Genomic DNA, 20,476 nt, shown 5'->3' with positions numbered 1-20,476 from the left:
TACTGATGATTCAGAATGCATCCAGACTCAACGTAAGAGCGTGTGCCTCTTCGGGGGGTGCTAACATTTAAACATACACTTTATTATTTACTTTCTCCGTCTTTATATGTAGATTAGAAGATATTACTTATCTCCGTCATGTTGTTTCCATAGCAACAACAACTACCTGTCAACAGCGTAAACTCGCCTTCAAAATAAAAGCATCTAAATAAAACAGGAAGTTAACCTAAATTACATTTACGACATATGACTGCAACGCAAGTAACAAAAACAATGTAATATCCTTTTCAGTTTCACAGAACACAAATTGGGTTATTTACATAATATGCTTACATGATTTTGAAGTACAATAAATGCAATCTCGATGTCATCGTACTATAATACGATGGCTACACGACGGCATTGAGAGGGCTTCACGTAGTCGTGTTGCCTTCCTAAGACAATCAGGCAGCTTCTTGTTTCCTTCGTATTGTCTTCGTGAGGTGAAAAATGCCCGATGGCATCGACGATCAGATGAAGATGACACGATTTGACGAGATGCCCTCACGAGTGCCTTACGAAGGGCAAAATGGACACACAAATTTAACACGAAAATGAAGCTGAGCGGTGGCAAAGGTTTTGCTCACGAAGTTGCTGCCGGAGCCATAGAAACTCCACCGGCGGTCATACGATTGCTTAAGATGCCCTCACGAATGGCCCGATGTTGTTACGATCAGAGCCGAATTTGAAAATGTCCTTTATCGTGTGTCCATCTGGTGTCAATTTTGGGACAGTGTGACAGGGGCTTTAGAGAAGACCAGGAAATGATGGATACACGGATCGTGTTAAAATCAATAGGCACGCAATGACTCTAAATAATAATGATCACGCCACCAAACGCAGATCAAAACTAAAGAAACGAGCCTGTTTTGAAAATGTAAGGTGTAGAAAGTACAGGTATTTGTTTTAAAAATGTAAGAAGTAAAAGTAAAAAGTCATCAATAAGTAGTGGAGTAAAGTAGTGATACCAGAACAATTTACTTAAGTACAGTAACGAAGTATTTGTACTCCACTACTTCCCACCTCTGGTTATGAAGGTGACCAATAACTATTTTACACGGGCATGTATAGTATGAGCATTGTCATGATGTCATGATATGCTTGGATAAAACTTGTAATGTGTCATTTGAAATGTTTTTGTGTATTAATTCTTAGGAGAATTTCAACAAACATGATACAATCAAAAATTGCATTACTGTGCCTGTAAAGCCAATCCCCTGACAAGCAGTGCACAGTATAGTCTGACTGGATTATGCAAACACACACACACACACACACACACACACACACACACTGGATTACACTGATTAACACATACTAAAATAAAATGCTTTCAACAAGGGACTTACTTTCAACATTCATTGAATAACATTAAGTAGACCTGAATAAAGGACTTGTGGACCTTTACGTGAAAGAACACAGACACACCAACAAGGATATAAAACAATGTTAATGAAAATATATTTTACAGGTCATTACCTAACAGAGCGTTGACTATTAATCATCTCTACACGGGCATGGGGGTGTATGCACAATTCACATCATAAAACAAAAGATCAGTACGTATCAGTTTATAAGCTGTGTGTGTTTCCACTTTAACAATGTGAAACTAAAGGTCAATGTGTGCATGGTAATACGTTAAAACAAGAAACCAGCATGAGGGCATTTGGTTAGAACGTCCAAAAATAGGACTTTGAACGTGTGTGTTGATGTGTGTGTGGCAGTGTCTAAGTGTGTGTGTATGTGTTTTGCATAGATGTGTATCTTGCAGCAGTCAAGATCATCTCAGCAGATTGATGATGTGAGCCTGAACCGTTCAACTACTTGCCGTTGAATGCACCGCGGTTTTACAGTATTTTGCAGCTTTTTATAACATTTTACAGTGTTTCCATTTAAATTGTGTTCAGTGCAGAGAAAACCATTTCTACGCTTGGAAAAATTCATATCCTGTTTCGCGCACAGGCACGCACACTCACAGAGCGTGTGCACACACACATGTGCACCCAGACACACATGGTTGTTAAATGGAATAAGTTTGATGGTGTGACAAGCCATGGTGGGCTAAATGACAGACACAATCATTCACTACTCTATCACACACACACACACACACACACACACACACACACACACACACACACACACACACACACACACACGACACACAGACACGCATAGTCAGACACACTTTCTCTGTTTCCATCTTTTTTTGTCTCTCATTCTCACTGTCACACACACACACACACACACACACACACACACACACACACACACACACACACACACACACACACACACACATCAAATCATTCATTGATTCATTAAGCACTTTGTACAATCCATCCATCTTTCAGCAGAGGGTGAAGGACGGCTGCAGGAAGGAAAGAAGGGGACAGATAAAAGAACTGCAGGAACATGAGGCAGAAAATGACAGTGGGAAAGTGTCGCTGTTGTAATAAGCAACAAGAAAACAGTGGATACAAATATTTAAAGGGAGCAGCTGAGAGTGAGAATGACAAGAGGACAATGTAAAATATGAAATGAAAGCGCAGGGGAAACCTTTAAGAAATTAAGAGAGAGAATGCAGGCGACGATACACTGAGGGAATATGAGACGCCAGAGGAATGGGGAGACACTTTTGATGTTGTCCTGTGAAACATGTCACATGTAAAAAACAGCGGGGATAATAATTACAAGCATCTCAGAAAACCAGCAGCTTTCACGCTCATCCAAACAATACACATGCTGTGAGAGAATATTTTAATCCGATCTGTGTATTTAGAGGTTCTCATTCTTTCTGTAAAACTGTTAATCACAAAGTAATGCTTTTCGTTAAACCGCATATACTCCTGCCTGTAATGTGATCCTGCGTGTAACCTACAGGAGGACAGGTCAAGAGGTCATCTGACTTCCTGTGGGGTGAGGGGTTTGGGCACATGAGAAGTTGCAACACAAAGGTGTCTTTGTTCCGATGTCTGGTACTGATTAGGGAAAAGGCGGGAATATAGATCCCTCCTCTTTTAATGTATAGATCTGTGCTGTGGTCCTTTGTCTCCAGAGTTTGCTTGGTGTCTCATAAAGAAGTTGTGAATATACCTTGTGAATTCTCCGGCCGTATTATACTCTTAATAAATATCAGCATTTGACTAAAGCAGCTCCAGCTTCCATCCTTTCTGCACAGAAGTTTTCCTCACACATGCAACCACATGTGCAGAGAAAACAAACTGAATTCATTATCTGTAGCCCACACAAGAACAGTATGTCCCTCATCTTCCTCTGCAGATTACATTTCTGACAAAATCAGGCTGAAGAGAGGAGTTATACACATACTAATATATTAAAGGTCCCCTATTATACTGTTTTTCATCAATATATTATAGGTCTCAGCAGGCCCTAGACTTTTGGGGGCCCTAAGCGAGAGAGCTTCTAGCTTCATGTCGAACAGTAAGTCAACATTTCAACTGATTCCCTGTCCGTTACTTTAGATCAGGGGCCTCCAACACGTCGATCCAGAGCTACCGGTAGCTCGTGGGCAGATTTTCAATAGCTCGTCGCTCGATTATCGATTATAGTGTTTAACGTTGCTTCTTGTTTTTTCGGCCGCGGCTGGACAATAACCTTTTTTTATTTTGTATGTCACATGAATATCAAATTGGTCCGTGACGCAGAGATCAAGGAACAGACGTGACAGCGGCACAGTGACACCACACACGGGGCAGTCTGCTTTATGCACCAACACCAGCAACACCAGTCCAGAACCAACAGCAGAATGACCCGCTCTGAATCAGTCCGTGTCGCTGCGGCTCAGAGACACAGGGATTTGTGTTTTTTTGAAAAACACTCATTATCGTCATATCAGGTTTTTGGTGGATTTAATCAAGTCTTGGATTGCAGAGTATGAATGTCCTCTTGCTATTTTCAGTTGTTAAATTTGTGTGTAAAGTTTGTGAAGGCAGGAGGAAAGCTTCCGCGATCACCGTCTCCTCTCTGTTCCTCCAACCCCCCCCCCCCCCCTGAAAATAATGAGTGACAGGCTGATAGTAACCTGAAAGAACCTTTATTATTCACTTAATTACTGATTGAGATATGATGAAGCTAACTTAATCTCATACATTCATGGGATTTATGTAACAGTATGAGAATGTAAGTGCACCCACATGCACTATTTCTGTTTTTATAATGCTGTTGTAAATACTCCTGTTGTCTGCTGTGTTCAGACTCAAGTCATGTGAGTGACGATTAACCCAGCTTCCCCCAAATCTCTTTTTTGTGTCCATATATACGCCGGGATCCTGAGTCGAGGCTAATCCTGTTGCTGTGGTCGTGTGTCCTGGATCCTCTATCCTGAGTACTGGATCTGAGTCCTGGCCTTCGAGTCGTGGCTGAACCTGTCTCTGCTGTCCTGCCTGACTCTCACCATACTACTTCCCTGATGGCTCCCACAGGATTGCTGACATCCTCGTGGATTCATCTTCTTATTATAGACACATGCATTTCCAAACATTTGGTCTACCTACGCTGTAAAATGTATTATCTCTTCGATTCACACACGGCATCTATTGCAAGTCTGTCCGTCCTGAGAGAGGGATCCCTCCTCTGTTGCTCTCCCTGAGGTTTCTCCCATTTTCCCCTTAAACTGTGGGTTTTTCTCTGTAAGTTTTTCCTTGTACGATGTGAGGGTCTAAGGACAGAAGCTGCAGCTAGACTGCAGAAGTATTCGTTTTTTGTTTTTGAGGATGGAAGAATTTCACACACAGATATAGGGAGGCGAGACCTATACAATTGATTTATTATGGTTTATAATTTCATGTCAAGACGAAGAAAAAGATGGCTGAACTGTTCAGTGTCAATCCTGTAGAGATGGAGGTTATGCATCTCCAAAATCATGTTCAGCTTAAGTCTCAGCAACATTCAGAACATTTCTTGGAGCCTTGGAGACCCAGAAAACTATAAGAACATTCACCAAGCAGCACTGAACATGTCTGCTTTGTTTGGCTCTACATACCTTTGTGAAGCAGCTTTTACTGACATGAATGTCATGAAATTTAAATACAGAACAAGACTGACTGATGGACATTTAAATGACTCTATTAGAGTGAACCTATTTGGGTACTCCAGCATAGACCTCTATGGTGGACTCCATGCAGTGCCATTCATTACATGTCACTTGTTGGACGCTTTTATCCAAAGCGACTTACATACTCAATACTGTGGGCAATCCCCACAAGAGCAATTTGGGGTGAAGTGTCTTGCCCAGGGACACAACGACATGCTGACTGCAGTGGGGTTTGAACCTGTACTCCCCTGATTCGAACACCAACGCTCTATCCACTTAGCCACACGTCTCCCCCATTCATCTCACTGACTGTAAAAAAGAGTGAATGCCACTTATTTTACACATGTGCCATAAGATGCTTGTAAGGTGGTGATTAAGGTGGTACTATGTGGGCCATAATAATGTGATAAATTGTCGTTAAGATTTTTGATAAGCTTTAGGTATTGCAATTTCACACGTGTACACAAGTAGCTTACATTTTCAAAGTAGTTCTCAGATGAAGAAACGTTGGAGACCCCTGCTTTAGAGGAAAATAAGGAGCCACTCCCCACGTCCCTCTGCAAGATATTTGGTTAAAAAGAACACAATGGTGCTCTAGGAGGAGATTCAGGTGATAAGGTGGGGGGGGTTACCTTGGTTGGTGATTGGCTAATGGTTACACAAGCCAAAAAACCTTTATGACATCATAAAGAGGCCAAAATCTGATCAGCTCATTTTCAGACAGGTTTTTATATAAATGGATCAGGACACAAAGAGAGGGGTTCTTTTGTCCTGAAACTTTCAGAATCTCTTTACACAAAGGGGACACATGTTTATGTATAAAAGACATGCAAAAATTGATTTTGCACAATAGGTGACCTTTAATATTTCAAATAATAATACTGACAGGAAAAAAAGATGTCCCAACGTAGCTACTACTGGCCTGTGGTCCCCCTTGCTGTGCTTTTATAACAAAAGCAATGTTTCTGCAGAAAATACAGTCGTTGTTTTGCAATCAACTTTTTACCAGCTATAAAAAAGGAAACAGTAATAAAAAATAATAAAACAAGTGAGAGTGTAGAGTAGAATTCATTACATAATTAATTCAATATTGCCTGTTTGTTTTATTGTTTTATTGGCTCTTCTTGGTAAAGGAGAGCCAGTAAAATCAGTCTATTGCAGGGTAATTTCAGGAGAACACAACAATGTTAGAGAGGAGCATTTATTTATTTATGTATTTATACTAGTTAAAGAACAATGAATGCATTGCAATGCATCCTTAATTTTATGAAATCCTTTCTCTTTGCATTGATTCTTAATAAACTCAAATTGAAATAAATGTGTCTCTTCATCACAACTTTCCACATATTTATGTGGCCTGGTTGGAACTTTTGCATTACTGTAAAATACACGATTTGTATAAAGCTGTACATTCAGATTATTTAGAATATGAATGGTTTGACCTAAGTATTATTATTTGCTTCCTATATAAACATCGCAATTGTTTATTATTAACATGTCCTTATTAGCACTGAATCCAAACTTGGGCAGCCATTAATGCCGAACATGTAAAGTCATTTGCACTCCAGTCATCCCAGAGAAGAGAATTACATCTTAATTTACAATCTAAATATTATCACTTTATTTTCAGATAAGTGGTGGCGTTGAAATACCAGGTACATGAAACATTTGCACCAGGAAGACTGTTTGCTTCACCTTTTAATAGATTATATCTGAAGAGTAAGTTGACAAAGACACTCTGAATACAAACTGTATTTTAAAGTGTTTTCCTCCAAAATATGCCAAAAAAGTGTATTATCTTGGCAAATGTGTGATGATCCATAGAGGCTGGCAGCTGTCAAGTCAGAGTAGGACACACTCAATCATGTTCACAGACAACAAATTGACTTTAAATATATTCGTTGCTTAGGTTTAGGGGACAATCAGTCAAGAATATGCCTAATAGAGTATCCATTTATCAACTGTTCACAACAGTGCATTGTCACCAGACTTGGTGTTGTTCCAAGGGCTTTGTGTCACCAAATCTATATTCACCCTTCGGATGGGGACCTGATTACTGTTTTTTGGGGGATTTAAAATCTCCTTTCTTAGAATTCAGTGCTTGAGGAAGGAGAATATTTAGTTGTATCTGTTTAATTGTGCTTCTCCCAGACTGTGGTACATGCAGAATGAGCCGAGCCTTTCTCAACTGCTCCATTCTATTCTTTGCTATAAACTTCGTTTTTGGCTGTATGGAATCTTTTGTTTTCTATTTTGTTCCCCCTGTAATGATCGGTTTGATTGAAACTCAATTTTAAAACAAGCTGAAGCAGAGCATAGCATTTAGCAGAGTTTAACAGCTGGAAGTAAGCCTTTGTGTGTCTCTGTGTGAAAAAGCAAAACTCAATTTGCATTATTTAAAATGGTTGAGGCAGTAGTTCCAGTTTTCGTATACTTTATGAAGTTTGGTGGCCACTAGACCCTGATATGTAGGTGGAAATGAGGCTTTTACCCCCGAGCATCTGCTGTTGGCATGTGCTGTTGACAACTGAATCACCAGGAAACACACACACACACGAACACACACACACACACACACACACACACACACACACACACACACACACACACACACACACCCACACACACACACACACACACACACACACCACACACACACACACACACACACACACACCACACACACTAGCCTTTGTCACATGAGCAAGTCATCAGTGACAAGTTTTTTTTTTATCTCTGGATACGGAGAGCTCAGATTTTTCAAATGGTGCATGTTTGTGTGCGTCATTCTGAGCCTCTCAGCATAACAGAAATGTGAAGGTCAGCAGTTGGTGTTTTTGTCCTAGTGAGTGTTTGTGGTTCAAATCTGGTTCTATTTCATCCTTACTGACCGCCAGAGGCGGTGCTTAGCACTGAATATCTTCTGTCTCGCGCATGCGCAGGTCGAATATTTCAACCCAGTCTCATGGCATTTCGTGATCACCAACACGATTTGAATCTATTGATTCGTGTTCACCAACACGATTTGCCCCTTTTTTTTCGTGTTGCACATGCACGATTTTAAAAGCAATGTATTTCTACTGGTAATGTGTTTCGTGCCTGCAGCACGTCTTTTTCTCCGGTCGGGTCGTGGAAGACCGGAAGCTGTGTGGTTCATGAAAACATGTTCTTACTCAATATCAAGCCACAATTATTGCTTTTATTTTAAATCGTATAATTTCTGACTTTTGTTGCCATCTGTGAGGAAAATAAATGGGGCTCAGAGCCTCAGAATACTGAAATCTGTATTTTTAAATCTTTTTTTCCTTCTAATTTGTTATTCTTTTCAAAATAACACTGTTATTTACTCACAAATAACACACAATTATCCTTGCTTTTATTTATTGGTTTAATTCCATAATCTCGGGCTTTTTTGGCGTCCGTCAGGAACTGAATTTCAAAATATAAATAACCGGAAACAGACGTAGGACTATAAGGGACATTGCGATTGTCAACATTTCTGAGTTTAGGATGGCCGAAGACACTACACTACCCATAATCCCCAGCTATCGTTTAGGACTACAGTCCCTGTGATTAATCTTCAAGCTCTGGGATTGGATGTTGGAATGGCAGTGCGCCAAGTTTACGCCCAGTCTATGGTTACGCCGAGCGTCAAACAGCTGTTTGAAATGGAACGAAACCACGCCAGACTATCCAAAACTGGAATCGAACGCCCCCCCAGAACTACACATGCTGGTTATTGTGTTTCGCAAAATGTTCCATGGGACGTCTCCACTGAACGTTTTCGTTTTTCCCACAATTAGAAGTTGCCAGTATTAAACACATTGGTGTTATCAAATGCAAAACATATAATTAATAAATGGGTGAAAATCGCTTGTGTCCATAATGTGCAGCATTAATATATACCCAAATGACAGCTCATTGTTATTTTGTAATTCTACTCCACTACAATTCCGAGGTTAACCTGGTATTTTTACTCCACTACACTTATTTGAGTTACTTTGAAGATTCTGATTAATTATGTGAAATATAAACAACCCTTAAATCAGACTTTAGTTACAGCTGAGTAAAATTCAGGTAGGTGATTTTCAAGTGCCAACAATCAGGAGAGAGATTTGATAGTTGGTGCTTGAGAAGACTAAACATGTATCTGCAATTGACATGAATGGAAACGAGTAATAAAGTATATTCATTACTCGTTATTCTCTACTAATAGTTAATTAAAAACTGTATATTATGGCTATTTTGCACATCCCTTTCAAGATTTCAAGATTTTCAAAGGTTTATTGACATATCTATACACAACTACGGTGTATGCAATGAATGAAAATCTTGGGTCACAGGTTCCTCAACAGTGCATTACAAGACATCTATCAATATGTGTGTACCTCCACCATTAAACTGTCATATTCTGCACATTTATTATTCTATCTACATACATAAGAGTATAATTCATATGTATAATATCAGTTAAAATAAGTGCTTCAACATAGTTAACATTGCAGGAAAGGCAATATATTAGACGTTAAGTACTTTGTCAGGCTAATATTATCTGTAGATAGATACCCCCCAAAGTTTTTTTCTTATTTAAAAGAAGACCTTAATCTGTTATTTAATGTTTAAATAAAGGTTAATAATTCGTTTTTCTTGTTTTGGCACCTCCTCCTATTAATATCTTTGTACATCCTGCACTAAACTGTTTTATTGTAGAGATCACTTATAGTATCTTCTTAGATTTTTATATTCTATATTTCTATCACAGACCTTCTACTTTCCCCCTATGAAGTATGTATCTTAATATTTTTTGAATCAAATATTATTTGATTCAAAAAATATTAAGAGTACATTATTGTTTTTATATGTTATATTATAACACATAAAAACAATAATTCAATAACATGCTTTAACCACTAGGCGGTGCACACAAGGTACACACAGCCATAATAACTTTGCTTTGAGCACCTGTAAAAGCGCTCTAATAAAAAATGTAATGCATTATTATTATTATTATTAGTGTAGGACACTTATGTATGTACAACATCTGAAGATGTGTAGTTTTATTCATGCTTTCACATAATTGTACAGCATATTGCTATACTATTTCAGACTCAGTATTTACATTCAAAGAAAATCAGTAATATCTTTAAAAACTACAAGTCCTTGTATATCAGCTGTGCACCGTTATGGTGTAAATATAACCTATCTATGAATTAGATCAAATGTAAAAGTCAGCCGAATTAGTGTTGATACTGCAAGGAGACGTATTGAGTGAAGAGAAATTGAAGATGTTGTTTAATTGTTGATATATTTATGATCCACGTCAAGTATTCAGTTTCGGCGGCATTTCTTCAGTTTTTCCAAAGGTCTTCTCATCAGGGCTCTATAAATAAAGAACTACGGCAGATCTGTAATACGTAATGCAGCCGAACCGTGTATTACAATGCCGTTATGTGATCATTTTCAAAGAGAAAAGCAAGAGCACTCGGAATTAAGTATTATTTTATTCTTTGAAATTCAGTTCCTGACTGACGCCAACAAAGCCCGAGATTATGAAATTAAACCAATAAATAAAAGCAAGGATAATTGTGTGTTATTGGTGAGTAAATAACAGTGTGTTATTTTTGAAAAGAATAACAAATTAGAAGGAAAAAAAGATTTAAAAAATACAGATTTCAGTGTCCTGAGGCTCTGAGCCCCATTTATTTTCCTCACAGACGGCAACAAAAGTCCGAAATTATACGATTTAAAAATAAAGCAATAATTGTTGGCTTGATATTGAGTAAGAACATGTGGTTTTATGAACCACACAGCTTCCGGTCTTCCACGACCCGACTGGAGAAAAAGACGTGCTGCAGGTGTCAGTAGAGGCTTCTCAATACTCAAATTTCCACTCCTCGGACTCCCCTCCTCGAGACTTAGACCCGCCCAAAGGAGATGCGAGCGGGAGGACCGAGGAGGGGAACCGAGGAGAGAGGAGGGGAAGCAGCAGACGTTTTAAAGAAATGAGAACTCCTCTCCTCTGAGCGGTCATTTTAAAGAGACGTCCGTTCATTATTACGTGGCAACAGCTGCATCAGCTGTCGAGTGTTTTGTCATAGCACTGTATCTCTGTTAGATCAGCTGAACATTGTTCCCCCCCATATTTACTTTGAATCATTGAGAGTGCGGGTTATAATGAGACAATAACAGGCTACAGATGCGGACACACACACACAAATATATTTATATAAATATATACAATTTAAAGTGTGAGAGCACTCTGATAATAACGTAACACAATCAGAGACTGGATATATCTCCCCCCCCCCCCCCCTCTCTCTGGTCGCCGAAATGGGGAATTGAAATTACGAGCCAAAAGTTGTATTTACAAGTTGGCCTATTAAAAGTAAGCAGAGGACACCAAACCAACTGAGACCCGTCTGTCCGCCGCATTTACGCACTGTACAACACAAACCTACACACTGTACAACACACACCTACACACTGTACCACACACACACATACACACTGTACCACACACATCACCTACAGCTCCTAAAGCATAAGCCGTTATGTATTTTATCATGTGAAGCACTAAATGGTCTTAGAAAAATATCGACTCTTTGTTTGTAGACTAAACTAAAGCAAATAAAGAGAGTAGGCCTGTTATACTGAGTGATATATATTATACACACTGATCTGCTTTCTGCATGGACCTTACAGCTGTTCTCTCTGGAAACATCGCGACGCGATGAAAGCAGTTTCTAGAATAATATCCTGGGGATGCATGAATAGCTGTCATTGGCTGAGATAAGTCCGGCCGTGCGTCACGCCTACACCGTTCCCGGAAATGCATCCGTGGAGGAGCCGTGGAGGAACCATCAGTGTATCCTCGGTTAGAGCTCCTCCAGAGAGCCTCCTCGACGCTCGATCCTCGGTCCTCAGTGTGCATTTAGAGAAATGAGATGTCCTTCAAAATGGCGTGCTGAAATTCATTTCCGGGTCACTACCGGAGGACCGAGGAGTCGAGGAGGGGAAATTTGAGTATTGAGAAGCCTTTAGTCTAGTCAGTACCAGATATGTTCGATATGTTCGGGCTACCAGATATGTTCGGGTGTATTTCCGTCGCATCCGTCATCCGTCATATTCGTCATATTTTACGGCAACTCAAGAGGGCCATCACGGTCAAATTCCGAACATTTAAACATAGCCGACACTTCATTCTTACTTTGTCCGTTATTATATGTAGAAGATTATACTTTTTCTCCGTCATGTTGTTTCCTTAGCAACAACTTCAAACAGGCATAGCCTACACTTCATTCTTTTACTTTGTCCGTTATTATATGTAGAAGATATACATTTTTCTCCGTCATGTTGTTTCCATAACAACAACTTCAAACAATAACAACTAACCGCTAGCCGCAAAGCTAGCATCACAGCCACTGCTCCGTTTTCGGAGACTTTGCACACGTTTTTCACAAACATGTTCACACGCTAGGAGTACTTCCATTCGCTTCGTCTTGATCTGTAGATGTGATTTGATGTGTCGTGTGTCCCCCAACTCCTCTCCAAAGTTCAGATATTCAATAAAATACTCAGGGGAGTTTCCTGAATTTTCATGCCCAAAGCCAAGCACTAGGCCCTGGGTAAATTAAGAGGCTGATATCGGGCACTTTTGTCCACTTTCCCTGGTGGTAGAAACTCAAGCCAGACATCCCTGGAATCGTCTCAGAGAGTAGATGATCAGTGGGGCCTTGTTTTTACTGAATGATGTGTTTTTTATGGGGAATTCAAATATGAGCTTATTTTTAGGATTTTCGGAGACTTTGCACACGTTTTCACGCTAGGAGTATGGGAGTACTTCCATTCGCTTCGTTGATCTGTAGATGTGATTATGTGTCGTGTGTCTCCCAACTGCTCTCCAAAGTTCAGATACTATATAAAAATACTAAAAGGTAAATAAAACATTAAACATAATGACAAAATAACAACCTGAAATATATGTATTCTATCTACATATTTCGTAATTATCTAATCTAGTGGCCTTATAAAAGTGTTGGCTAAAGTAACGCAGAATATATATTTTTTAATTGTAAATAATTAGAAACATTATTTATGTGCACAAGTACATGGGACCCCACCATAGCACCCCACACATAACAAGCTGTCCCGAGTTCCTCCGGCTGCAGTTCCGCAGACGGCCGGTGTGTGGCAGCAGAGCGCTGGGATCAGAGGGAGGTGAGTAGACGGACATGACGGATGACGGATGCGACGGAAATACACCCGAACATATCTGGTAGCCCGAACATATCTGGTACTGACACCGGTGTCAGTACCAGATATGTTCGGGCTACCAGATATAAATATATATATTCTGCGTTACTTTAGCCAACACTTTTATAAGGCCACTAGATTAGATAATTACGAAATGTGTAGATAGAATACATATATTTCAGGTTGTTATTTTGTCATTATGTTTAATGTTTTATTTACCTTTTAGTATTTTTATATAGTATCTGAACTTTGGAAAGGAGTTGGGAGACACACGACACATCAAATCACATCTACAGATCAAGGCGAAGCGAATGGATGTACTCCCATACTCCTAGCGTGAAAATGTTTGTGAAAACGTGTGCAAAGTCTCCGAAAATCCTAAAAATAAGCTCATATTTGAATTCCCCATAAAAAAACACATCATTCAGTAAAAACAAGGCCCCACTGATCATCTACTCTCTGAGACGATTCCATGGATGTCTGGCTTGAGTTTCGGCCACCAGGGAAAGTGGACAAAAAGTGCCCGAGATCAGCCTCTTAATTTAACCAGGCTTAACCAGTGCTTGGCTTTGGGCATGAACATTCAGGAAACTCCCCTGAGTATTTTATTAAATATCTGAACATTGGAGAGGAGTTGGGGGACACACGACACATCAAATCACATCTACAGATCAAGACGAAGCTATTGGAAGTACTCATAGTGTGTGAAAATGTTTGTGAAAAACGTGTGTAAAGTCTCCGAAAACGGAGCAGTGGCTGTGATGCTAGCGGTTAGTTGTTATTGTTTGAAGTTATTGCTATGGAAACAACATGACGGAGAACAAATTAATATCTTCTACATATAATAATGGACAAAGTAAAGAATTAAGTGTAGGCTATGCCTGTTTGAAGTTGTTGCTAAGGAAACAACATGACGGAGAAAAGTATAATCTTCTACATATAATAACGGACAAAGTAAAGAATGAAGTGTCGGCTATGTTTAAATGTTCGGAATTTGACCGTGATGGCCCTCTTTGATTGCCGTATATACGAATATGACCGACGGAAATACACCCGAACATATCTGGTAGCCCGAACATATCTGGTACTGACACCAGTACTGACAACCGGACTCAGATGAAAATATTCGTGCTGGCCAAACGGCGGTACTAACACTTCCGTTTGGTTGCCAGGCCGGAAACACTTTTTCCCATTGACTTACATGGGGAAAGAGTGGTCTGTAACTCGTTGGATAATTTTTTTTAAACTAAATAAACTACCCAGTATGAACACTTGTATAGCCCTTATTAAAACATTCGTTCCTCAAGTTGTAAAAATTAGCTAATAACGTTATTCTGAGAGTTATTTCCCTCTGCATTATGAACGCGCATCTAACCCACGGGACCGCGCGCGCCCGGCCCGTTGAAGGTTAAATAGATAAGCAAATGTGGCAGTGAATATAGATATAGTGGGCCTATCATGGAAAAGCTAAGACATTGAGCTGTCTGAGTTAAAAGTACAGTACTGTGTTAAAGTCCTACTGCTGAGAAGCCTCAGTGGAAATATACTATGTGAATACTGTGTGCAACAAAAACGCAGGGTCAACCAGATTAAGAACAGAGGCATCCTGTTATGTCCAAACTGATAAGCCACAGGTTGCAGAACTCATTATTCTCACACTAAATCACCCACCAAGCAGGCGCAACAGTTCACAAGGCAGTCTTGTGAGTGAAACCAGATAAGGAAGTGAGTGAAAGCAAATAAGGAAGTAACAAAAGCGCGCCGAAGGCTAACCTATGAGTTGCTAGGGTAGCAACGGCAGATTACACCACAAGAAAGCAGCGAAGGTGGGGGCTCCGCTAGGAACAGTATATAGCAGGATGTATTCAGTACTCGAGGCTCTCTTCAACTGGGATCTTACACTGACGAGCTTGTCACGGTGAGAACTCAAGAAGGAGTCCAAGGCGCTTTGTGGTATAGTATCAGATTGATGTATCTTTGTTGAACTGTGTAATAAAGTGCTTATTTGAAGAAACAATCCAATGGAGTGCAAAGTCTAGTTTTGTAAAGCTAACAGAGAATAGTGTCTAGGACACAATTCCTTTTCCCTCAGAACTAAGAAACGGTCATCGGCAGATCCGGACAGCGACCCCGCTCTAGCCATATCCAAACGATCTGCGCGGAGGACGGACCTGGTCCGGTAGACTCCAACAGCTTGGTGACCCCGACGTGATGGTCTAGAGCAGGTAGTCTGGACACCGATGACCTTCTGAGAGGACACCAAAAAACATTGAGTTTACGGCTTTTACAAGAAACCATCTCACACATCAAAAACCCGGGTAACTCAGAATCAAGGTAAGCATCTGCCTGTTACAACAATAGATGTGTTTGAAATACCACAACATTTTAGGATTGTGTGAAAATGGCAGAAATAATTGTCTCAGCTAAAAAGTAAAGATAAAACGTAAATAAAATTGTGTGCACTAAATAGATCAACAAGGGCATAAACAAATCTGTGGTGAGAAGCGGGTGAAACCCGTAATTTATGAGGATCCGCCGCGGTCCAAAGGGAAGGTGTAAAACTGGTCGCCGTACCAGTAGCCATAGCACAGTGTAAAACTAGGCGAGGCCCTAGTATCTAAGGGAAGGTGTAAAACTGGTCGCCGTACCTGTAGCCATAGCACAGTGTAAAACTAGGCAAGGCCCTAGTATCTAAGGAAGGTGTAAACCTGGTCGCTGTACCAGTAGCCATAGTACAGTGTAAAACTAGGCAAGGCCCTAGTATCTAAGGAAGGTGTAAAACTGGTCGCCGTACCAGTAGCCATAGCACAGTGTAAACTAGGCGAGGCCCTAGTCTAAGAAAAGGTAGAAGACTAGCAAAAGACGCTAGCAACCAGAGAATCTAATAAAGAAAGATAAGGAAAAGTAGAAAATGGAAGGCGAATTTTCGAGAGAAGAAGCACTAGGCTTCAAAATCCCAGATGTACGTCGCGAGGTTTGGAAAGAATGGGTGGAAGAAGGACAAAAGGAAGTTGAGAAAAAGGATCACAAAAATGGGAAAAAGGGGTAGCAAAATTGTACCGAACATTTACAGATAATGGCATACTGACAGCACACAGACAAAGAACTAAGGATAAAAAAGGAGAGTTGTTAGGAGGGAAAGATACGAAAGGAATGTTCAAAAAAGCCACCAAAGGGCTAGAAGAAGAGCTCTGTCGTCACAAGAGCATAGACCCAGGGCGATGGTCACTCAAAAAGAAAGCACACCAAAACCAACAAGAAAAACTAGAACAACTAATTAGGACCTCATATGCCATGGTCTCAGCCGCTGGCCGCCTGGAAGAAACAAATAAAACCACCCCGGCCACACAAGCCCCCCTAGTAGCCGCGCCAGTAGCAGCACCGGCAGTAAAAAACCCTGCAGTAGCAGAACCCCCAAACCAGCAGAACCCATAATCAACCAAGAGAAACACACGGCCGCCACCGCCCCAGCTCTCCTGTACCCCGAGCTCCCTAGAGAACAGCATGAGGTGCCACCCCCGTATAGCCCAGCCAACCCCTTCAGCCAGGCAGTGCTGCACCCTATGAGGGCTGGACCCACCGACGGGTATTACCAGATAGAGGGAAAAGTCTTATTAAACCAAACATCCCCACCTTTGACCAGAGCAGGGGTACAAGGACCGTCCCCAGATAGGAGATACCAAGATACCCCATACCCTAGACAGGAACACAGCAAAGAAAGGGGAGGGGGAGCTAAAACAAGCGAGCATGAAGACACAGATACTCCCCGAAGAAATGAAGGTAGGGCGTTAGCCGAGGCGAATTTAGAGGCCGAGTTAGCACAAAGAAACAGAGACAGGGCCACCAGCACACCAAAAACACCCAATCAAAGCAACTGGGGAGAAGGAGCAACTGGGGGACGGGAAGAACAGCATAAGGGGGTAACAAAAGACTTGTTGGGCGATTTTCTGGGATCATGGGACAAGCAAGGGGAACAGGCTCAGGGGGAAGGACCACAAGGCGAAACTCAGTAACCAGCAAAGAAAAAGAAAGCATAAGATTGGGTTTAAAAATGGGACAACAGATAGATACAAGCGGCCGAGATGGGTTTTCTCTCGCAGGGTGGCTGGTGTCTCCCTTAGGGATAAGGTGAGAAGTTCGGTCATCAGGGAGGGACTCGGAGTTGAGCCGCTCCTCCTTCGCGTCGAAAGGAGCCAGTTGAGGTGGTTCGGGCACCTAGTTAGGATGCCACCTGGGCGCCTCCCTAGGGAGGTGTTCCAGGCACGTCCAGCTGGGAAGAGACCAAGGGTAGACCTAGGACCAGGTGGATAGGATTATATATCTTCGCTGGCCTGGGAGCGCCTTGGGATCCCCCAGTCAGAGCTGGTTGATGTCGCCAGGGAAAAGAAAGTTTGGGGCTCTCTGCTGGAACTGCTACCCCCGCGACCCGACCACGGATAAGCGGGAGAAGATGGATGGATGGATGGATGGACAACAGATAGAAAAATACGAAGGCTCCCCAAGAAGGAATACTAGAAGCCAGAACAGATGAGGAGTTGGCTAAAGAACAATCTAAAGCTTCCCCGCAAGAACTAATGGCCTGGAGAAACAAAGGGGCAAGAAAGGGAGCAAATGACATTTGGTACTCCCCAGACGGGAGGCCAGTGATCCCACCAGGGTGGGTAAGAGCTATGATGAAGGAAGCACACTCAATGGCACACGTAGGAAAGAACCAAATGGTTAGGGCCCTGACCCATTGGTGGCACCCTTACCTACCAGATTTAATAGCTAATCATCTTGAAGAATGCAGTATTTGTGGACGCTACAATGTGAGGGCCACCATCAAACCACATGAGGGAAAGTTTCCTGCAGTAACAATGGCAGGGGAGGAGATAGTCATAGACTATACAGACATGATAGACAGACACAGGGGAAAGAGGTACATACTCATGGTTGTGGATGCCTACACAGGGTGGCCAGAAGCCATCCCCTGTGCAAAAGAAGACAGCCAGTCTGTAATCAACTTCCTGGTACAAACCTACATTCCAAGACACGGGTTCCCCAAAAAGATTCGCAGTGACAATGGAAGCCACTTCAAAAATCACGATTTAGCGGTGGTGGAAGCCTCTCTTGGGCTAACCCACAGATTTGGAGCAGTGTATCATCCACAATCACAGGGAAAGGTTGAGAGAATGAACTTAAATCTAAAACAGAAACTAGCAAAGGCGATGGAAGAAACAGGAATGACATGGTTGGAGGCACTACCTCTCGCCCTATTGGCTATCAGGAGTTCCATTTGCAGGACCACTGGGTTCACTCCATATGAAATGACTCATGGGCACCAGTTTCCAGGCCCAGGGGCGGGAGCCACGGTTTCAAAGGAACTGTATGACAAAGTGGGGCACCAGGCCTACTATAAACAACTAAAATGCCTCGTTGCAGAGTTCGCGGACGAATCCACAGCAGCCAGAGCCAAAGGACACACAGAGGAAGCTGAGGGCAGCAGGGACGCTGAATACGTCCGCCTGAAGACGATCAAACCCAAGTGGTGTGCTCCAAGGTTCTCTGAACCACTCAAGGTAACCCAGCGAACAGATCATGCAGTCAGAGTAGACGGAAAAGGAGACACGTGGTACCACTGGAGCAGGTGTGTGGAAGCACCAGCACCTACCAGGACCCTCGCTGACACCATCCAGGACCTAGGCCAACTGAACATCAGGCAAAACAACCGAAGCCCCCCAACCCCCAAGTGTGGACATCGACTCCACTTCCGAGGAGGAGGAGACAACAGGGGAACCAACGGCAGCCCAGGAGATAACAGCCGGCGAGGAGGCACAACAAGGGACCGCTCCCCCAAAGTAGGCGGTACACCACACACACGCATCACATACACACACCACATAAGAGACACTCACCTACACTGATACACCAAAGAACTTTTACAAGAAAAACAAAGATGAAGAAGAACTCAGGACCTAACCAACACCTCTATTGCTTGGCCTTAACACTGTGTTTTTTCATTATTGTTGGAATAATCATTATCATAGTGGGTGAAAGGGGGAGGCAAATCATTGACCAAAGTAATAATCCAAATTCCCCACAAAATAAAACTACACAAGATACCTTTTCTCCTCCAAAAAACAGCCTAACTAGACACGTCCGCAATGTGGCCGGCACAGTAGATACGGCAAATTTCACCCAATGTAACCAGAAAGATGCATTGAGACACATCTCGCTGACACTTTGCCTACCCTCGGACTCAAGCACCACTACCCTCATCCCGTACACCAGTTTGTCAAACGAACTCAACCAAAAAGGAGGGTCGTGGGGAAACAAAACCAATGGTACATGACGCTAGACTTTTGGTTCGGAAAAGGCGATCCCAATGAAAGATATAGCTATGGTCGAGCGTGGACCGACTTGGTGGGAGAGACAGGGGCGGATTGGAGTTCATCGTCAACAGGAACAGCGAAAAAAGTAAGGCAAAGAGTACACCTGGCAAAATCCTCATCTGGCCTCGTAGTACAGTTAGACTTAACGGGGGTACCCCAACCCAAGAAAGATGAACCCCCTTGCGCATCCTTTTATCTATGGCCCAAGACATCGCCAAGCCCCCAATTCTCTATATACGTATGCATGTCCAGTCGCATTAAAAGACCACAATCTGACATAGTATCCGTCCAAAAGGGTGTGGTGATCCACTCCACTAAGGAGTGGACAACTGATCAAGAGTTCCAAGCAGCAACTGGAATCTCGGGACACACTCAAACAGCAACAACTGGTTACTGATGGCACAACAAGCCGCGCTAGACACAGGCGATGACTGCCTCGTTTGTATGGGAGCCAGACCCCTGCTCCACATAATTCCTGCCCCGGTAGAACCAAGGTGTGCCACTGAAATAATGGGGACAGACAACCCTCAACACAATTGCTCTAAATACGACGTTTACTTCCCTTTAGCCAACGCGGAATTAAAAAAGCCCTTATTCTTTGCAAAAGTTCCGAGGTTGAATTACACCTGTTTCCACACCACAATCAGAAACACCGGGGGGTTCAACAAAACTCTCTGCGACCACATAGTGACACCAACTACACCTGGACGTGGTGTAATCCGAGCAGACATATGGTTCCACTGCGGTGGCAACCAAC

The 20,476-nt window shown here is 42.1% G+C and overlaps 1 protein-coding gene across 1 annotated transcript in view; it reads right to left on the bottom strand.

The window, feature by feature from the left end:
• Positions 1-17,041, bottom strand: part of LOC117551405 (CUB and sushi domain-containing protein 1-like) — a gene marked incomplete at its 3' end in the record, with an annotated part of 111,317 nt that extends 94,276 nt beyond the window's left edge. The window contains exons 1-2 of the mRNA XM_034224292.1: positions 17,037-17,041; positions 15,520-15,596 (exon numbers count right to left, since the gene is read on the bottom strand). Of these exons, the coding sequence (XP_034080183.1) occupies positions 15,520-15,596; positions 17,037-17,041 (82 nt within the window). The remainder of the gene's footprint in view (positions 1-15,519; positions 15,597-17,036) is intronic.
• Positions 17,042-20,476: the final 3,435 nt, after the last annotated feature.

The sequence above is a fragment of the Gymnodraco acuticeps genome, unplaced genomic scaffold (genome assembly GCF_902827175.1).
Source record: "Gymnodraco acuticeps unplaced genomic scaffold, fGymAcu1.1, whole genome shotgun sequence".
Taxonomy (NCBI): Eukaryota; Metazoa; Chordata; class Actinopteri; order Perciformes; family Bathydraconidae; genus Gymnodraco; species Gymnodraco acuticeps.
Note: the sequence above shows the minus strand (reverse complement) of the source record. Positions and strands in the feature narration are given on the sequence as shown.